Genomic DNA, 6,645 nt, shown 5'->3' on the forward strand with positions numbered 1-6,645 from the left:
TTCTTCTTCTTTTTCTGTTCTTCAAATCTCTTCCATTTTTCCTTAGTTCGTCGCGTATCTTCTCTTCTCAGACAAATTTTACACGCTGCTGTTTTGTTTCCTATCTTCCCCTCTTTCTCAGGATCCCATTCCTCTTCGCAAGGTATGGCATCTTTTTTAATTCTGCTTTTTCATTTTGTTTTGGTGATGGGTTTTGTGATGTGGGGTTGTGGTTTTGGTGCAAGAAATGATATCAGCCGACTGATATCACTGGCGTCAAGATTAAGAAGCAAGGCTTCCCTGGCCTTAGAGGTATGCATCAATGTATGCCATTCATGAACCCTAAAATACTAAAAACTTCTTTGGCGTAATTATTTACTGAATTCAGAAGTGCAAATTGATTTGATTCTACTAATTTGTAATTGCTTGATTATATTTTTCCTAAGAAGTGGTTCCTTTACATGATAATTGGAAATCAAAATTTGCAACATAAAAATGCAGTTAAGATGTTAGCATTTTGATGCCTATTGTATTTTTTAACCATTTGATCATGCTGGTTTAGAACTTACTTTTGAATATTTATTTTGTTCCTATGTGGTTTTAACGAGTCTTTACCTCTCTTTAAATGTTTTGGGATTTCTTCTAATAAAAATTCACTCTGCTGTTAATTTTTTTACTTCCAATACAATCACTCTTTGACATGGATATAGTTCATTGCCTATTTTCAACAAAGTGTTTCCCAACTGCCTGCCTATCTGTCACTTATTTTGGCTAATTAGTATTTCTCAAATTTGATATGTCGAACTGCTAATTAATGTTGTTTGATGCCATTTTCTTTGATATGATATTTATTGGTCTTTATTGAGGTGTATTAGTTCATTTCAACTCTAGTTTTATACCTCACTTGGTTAACAGTCGGGGGGGTTGTAGATTTATCTTTTATGCACCTCTCTTTGTTCATTTTGTCATCTAATGGGATTTAATCCTTTCATTAATTATGACATCTATTCTGCTTCCTAATTTAAGGAGATTGGATCGATTGACTTGAAAAATTAATTTTGGGTATCTCTAAATATCTTAGACTTTATGAGGATATTCTTGATGCTACTTTTATTGCTACTTTTAGGGATTGTATTATGATTGATCTCAATGTTAGCAAGTCCAAAAAAGCTTTATATTCAAGACTTGCATAAGAATTATATATAGAGTGAGTTTTGGCATTTACTATATTCAACTCTTCCTTGTTGGATGATTTTCGCAGTTTCACAGTTACTAATGAAAGTTGAAATTGATTTGATGTTTGATTGCAGGGGAAACCAGTCGAAATTTTACACATTGCTGTTATCTTTCTCTCTTTCTCAGGATATCATTCCTCTTCGCAAGGTATGGCATCTTCTTTAATGTAATGTGGTGCCACGTTTTGTTTGCAAATATGCTTGATTCTTGTGCTTGTTGTTTTAGGAAATGTCTGCCCAAACCTTAACAAGTCAGGGTTTTGGTGTGGATGCTATTTCAATGTTAGGAAATGGTTATCTCTATCTTCTTTGAAGTTTCATGTGCTTCATATCAATTTTGATACTTGAACACTATAAAGATAATATGTAAGTATGTCAATTATAGCTTCTGTAATTGCAATATCATTTCAGATTTTTATTTTGGGTTTATGTTTGAACAAATTTCATGAAATACATGATAAGTTATTATCTTTTGTGGAGTTCAATACATTGTCATTTTTAGGTAAATCTTTGCAAGCAGTAGAGAAAGTTTCTTTTAGTCATTTTTAGATAGATTTTTTTTCAACGATAAATGGAAGACCAATACAAAATGTCGAAAACAATAGAAGCCAAATATAACAAAATGTCTATAGGAAATAAAAAATAAGTTTGGATGATCAAATAAATCAAATGCCAAAGCTTCCTCAAACACTCGTGCAACACTTATGCATCCTCTTTTTTGTTTCGCATTATTCTTCTTCTTCTACCTATATAATATGTATTTTAGAACTAATAAATAAAATTGTATTGCATGTTCTGTTTCAAGCATTCCTTCATTCATACAACCTTGAGTATGAGTCTTATCGCTTTGTTGTTACTGTTTGGCTTTATAATTTTAGAACTAATGTTTATTTTATTTTATAATAAACATAAAAATTAAATTATCATTGCAGCCATAGTAACAGATTTGGACTATAGTGTGGAGTTGGGTAAAACCTTTATTTTAAAAAATAATTAAGTAATACATATATACCTTGAGCTATTCACCTTGTCTCATTCATTCTTTTTCATTATACAAATATGGTTACATCTGATTTTTTGGATTATATATATGCCATTGCCAACAAGTACATACTATATATTTGGTTACTTGAGTAGTTGGGAAAAGCTAGCTGAAGAGGTTACCTTCACCCTGAAATTTGTAGCAGTTTGGTTTCGGTAAAGAACTGTAGAAGGACATTGTTCCATGGATACATGTTAGTTAATTTCTTATAATGTTTAGTTTAGATAAGTCATCTGGATGCGGGTTTTGGTGACCGAACAATTCAATCACTTTTCCTGTTGCTTGTAAATTATATATATGTCATGATATGCTTGTAAAAGTAATCCAAGAAAATCAGTACCATAGTTGTCTATTTCTCCAAGTTTCACTTTTCAGGAATCACATTAATCAATCAATCTCTCAAAACCAATGCAAACCATTAACCACTACTTCCATCACCTAAAAAGAAAGGGAAAAAAAAGGAACTTGATAGATTTATCCACATAGTACTCTTTTACCAAAATGAATAATATAATTTAAAAGAAGGTGCAGGAGGATGCGTCTAGAGGGTGGATAAGGTATGTAAGCACCAGTGCCACAAGTATCAGAACGTAAGCAATCCCTTGGTCAATTGAAGTTCCTACCCAAAATCAAATGGATATAAGTAATTAATTATTTAATGTATTTGATTTTGGGGGAAAAAGCCTGCTGTATTTATTTTAACTGTGAGAAAAACAATGCCTTTAAGGAAAAATGAGAACCGTTTCAGAGTGAAAAGAAGAAGAAAAAAAAAGAGTAGATTTTGGCAATGCCTGAATACTGTTATAAGAAAGGCAGTATTGAAAAGAGCTAAAGGTCTAAAAATAACATGTTAAAAAATAGATTAGTTACCATCACTTGTAGGAGAAGGAGCTGGTTCAGCAGACTGAGCTTCAACTTTGGGTGAGACAATAGCAAAAACAAGAGCAAAGATGGTCACAACTCTCATAAGAACACTGAAAAAAATGACTGCCATGTTTTCGAAACTAATAAATTCCTACAGAAATCCTTTCTAAAATTATCAGCAGGGAGCAATATGAGAGAGAGCACTGAAGAAAAACACAAAGTTGAAAATGTCAAGGACTAATGCAGAAGAGAGAAAACTTAGGTTTAAATAAAGAGGTTGAGATTGTATTATAAGGAGTTAAAAATGAGTTTGTATTTTAATTTTGTAATTTGTAATCAGAACCACAACAATTGTGTTCCAATACTTTTTCAGTCATAATCTTCATCATTTAAGCAAATTCACTTTGTTTTCTCACATTTCCTTTTTTTTTGTGATGAATATGTCTTAAATTATGCCCTTTTTTGGTTATTATTTAAGTTGGGGTTGGTTAGTTAACTCCATTCCCTTTAATCATGGTAACTTTAGTCATAGTAACTTTAGTCATTGCTTGAGAAACTTTTATATATGTATGTATGCACTTTAGTCATGGTAACTTTAGTCATATATGTGATTTTATGAAAAGTTTGCATCTTTTTTGTAGTGATCAAATATTTGTGTGGCGTTATTTTGTGTAGATGGATCGTAATCAAGATCAAAATGCAATTGTCAGAGTCGTGGCTTCAGTTTAACTTTTGGGGCTCTCTGGATTAAAAAATTAAAAACTAGGAAGGAAATTGATTCTCACCCTCGGGTGAATCGAGATTCTGAAAGAGAAAATTATATTAATAGTATTTTATATAGTGGTGACTAGCATTGTATTGATGTGATAAGGATGAGACCGATAGCCTTTTTTAATTTGTGTGATATTCTTAGTAGGAATAATTTGTTACAATCAACTAAATCAGTGAATATTAGGGAGCAAGTAGTTATATTTTTACATATAATTGGTCATAATGTAAGGTTTCGAGTGATTAGATCTAGATATTATAGATCAAATGAGACAATTCACCATTACTTTAGGGTTGTATTGAGAGCTATTTTGAAATTGTATAAGATAGTTATTAGATTACCTAATGAGTCAACTCCTAGTGAAATCAGAAATAATCCAAGGTTTTATCCTTATTTTAAAGATTGTATTGGAGCATTAGATGGAAATCATGTTCGTGCATCCGTTCCACTTAGCATTCAAGGAAGATTTCGTAGCTGTAAAGGGGGGACGACACAAAATGTATTGGCTGCCATTACATTTGATTTGAAATTTTCCTATGTTCTAGTTGGTTGGGAAGGTAGTGCACATGATTCTCGTATTTTAAGTGATACACTTTCACGCCCAAGAGGATTAAGAATTCCGAAAGGTAAGAATTATAAAACATTAAATACCAAATAGTTCTAGTAAGCTCATAATTTATTAGTAATAATTATGTTTTGTCAAATCGTAGGTAAATATTATCTTACTGATGCTGGATATGGCATCCGAAATGGATATATTACCCTATATTGTGGTGTTCATTATCATTTAAAAGAGTTTAGTGCTCAGGGGCCTAAAAATGCAAAGGAACTCTTTAATCTTCGTCATTCATTATTGTGGATCACTATTGAACGTGTTTTTGAGATTTTGAAGAAACGTTTTAGTGTATTAGATGCTGAACCATTTTGGAATTTTCAAACTCAAGTAGATATAGTTTTGGTTTGTTGCATCATTTATAATCATATCATGGGAGTTAATCCTAGTGATTTACTTAATCAAGGATTATACGAGGAGCCTGAGTCTGATTTGATAATATCAACTCTTACGGAGCGAAAAGAAAGAGAAGAAGCAAAAGAATGGTCTGTTAAGAGAGATGAAATTGCATAAACTATGTGGACTGATTATATGGCTAGAAATATTAGGTAGGTTTAGGGCTTAGGGTTGTTGTTTCTATGTTATTTATGTTTTAGTATTAAAATTGTTTCTTTTTTGTTAATGTTGGTTGGATAATGATATTGAAATTTTAGTTTGTTGGATTCTAAAATTATTATGTCTTGAATTTGTTAGATATCGATTATGTTTCAAGCTTGTTAGTATTGAATTTATTATATTTTAAGCTTGTTGGATATTGAAATGATTGACAATGACAATTATTAATGTAGAATGGGTAAGGGCTACAAAGAAGGGACCTCCAACCAATTCAGGTGGACAAAATTGATGGAACATCTTTTTCTTGAAATTCTAGCAGAGGCGACCCAGAAAGGAAATAAGCCTTCTAATACTTTCAAAGCAGTTTCTATTAATCGAGTTTTCGAAGCTATTTCTAAAAAATTTCAAGTCCAATGTGATGCAAAACATGTTGAAAATCATTTGAGGACTGTAAAAAAACAGTGGCAAATTATATGCACAATTTGGGGGGAAAGTGGTTTTGGATGGGATGATAACATGAAAATGATCACATGTGATAGAGCAACATATGATGCAGCAGTAATGGTAATATATGTATATATATGTTAAGTATATTACAATTATTTTTTACTTGTTATTCTAATTGGGTATAATATCCAATAGGCACACAAGAAGTATGAACCACTTTTGAATAAAAGCATTGATCATTATGATGAAATGGCTTTGGTTGTTGGCAAAGATATGGCAACAGGGAGTTTTGCCAGACCATTTGCTGACATAGATTTGGATGATGATAACCAAGATTCAGTGCCTATAGACTGCAACAATGAAGAGACTGAAGAGGTAAGAACAAATGTATCTTCATCTAGCACATCCAAACGTAAAAGAAATAAGGCTCAAGAAAGTTTCGTTGATGAACAAATTAAATTTGTGGGTGAATAACTTGACAGAATTGCTAATGCTTTGGAATAATTTACTGCGGATAAGACACTACATCTTTACGAAGAAGTGATGTCAATGGAGGTAGAAGGATTTGATGATGACTTCCTTTGTTCTGTGTTTGATTATCTAATGAGTCATGAATCTGAGGCAAAAGCTTTTTTAGTTAAAAGTAATAAGTATAGAAAAATTTGGCTTCAAAAATTTTCTCAAGGTTGAAGATATTGATACTTTTAATGTGGTGTAATATTAGTTATGCACTTGGACAATGTTGTTGTAATCATGTGGTGTAATATTAGTTATGCACTTGGACAGTGTTGTTGTTATCATGTGGTGTACTACTAATTATGCATTTGGATAATATTATTAATTTCTAGTATTAATTGTGATTTGGAAGCTAATTTATAATTATTCAATCCTTGTTTTTTATTTTTTTAACACAATTATAAATAATTTATTTGACTTTGGTTGTTTTCAATTTATGACGGTTAATATTCTAGTTTAATAATTTAGCATTATTATATATTTAAAATGATTTATTTATTTATAAATAAATCATTGCAATATATGTAAAAATAATTTAAAATATAAATTTATTAATATATAATAAACTCAATCAAACAATGAAAAGATAATAAATTCTTAAATATATAAATTTCTTAAAACAACT

The 6,645-nt window shown here is 30.9% G+C and overlaps 1 protein-coding gene across 1 annotated transcript; it reads left to right on the forward strand.

The window, feature by feature from the left end:
- The first annotated feature begins 5,338 nt into the window (after positions 1 to 5,338).
- On the forward strand, positions 5,339 to 6,165 carry LOC107905680 (L10-interacting MYB domain-containing protein-like). The gene is made up of 2 exons (XM_016832386.2): positions 5,339 to 5,621; positions 5,700 to 6,165. Exons 1-2 carry the CDS (start codon positions 5,346 to 5,348, stop codon positions 5,976 to 5,978), a joined length of 555 nt encoding a protein of 184 aa, XP_016687875.2. The 5' UTR covers positions 5,339 to 5,345; the 3' UTR covers positions 5,979 to 6,165.
- Positions 6,166 to 6,645: the final 480 nt, after the last annotated feature.

This window comes from Gossypium hirsutum, chromosome A11 (assembly GCF_007990345.1).
Source record: "Gossypium hirsutum isolate 1008001.06 chromosome A11, Gossypium_hirsutum_v2.1, whole genome shotgun sequence".
Lineage (NCBI taxonomy): Eukaryota > Viridiplantae > Streptophyta > Magnoliopsida > Malvales > Malvaceae > Gossypium > Gossypium hirsutum.

What these genes read in the sequence shown, in the direction of transcription:
- LOC107905680 (XM_016832386.2), top strand. Translation starts at nt 5,346, where the DNA reads ATGGAACATCTTTTTCTTGAAATTCTAGCAGAGGCGACCCAGAAAGGA. An exon ending in CATATGATGCAGCAGTAATG is followed by an intron (nt 5,622 to 5,699) that starts GTAATATATGTA and finishes AATATCCAATAG; the next exon opens with GCACACAAGAAGTATGAACC.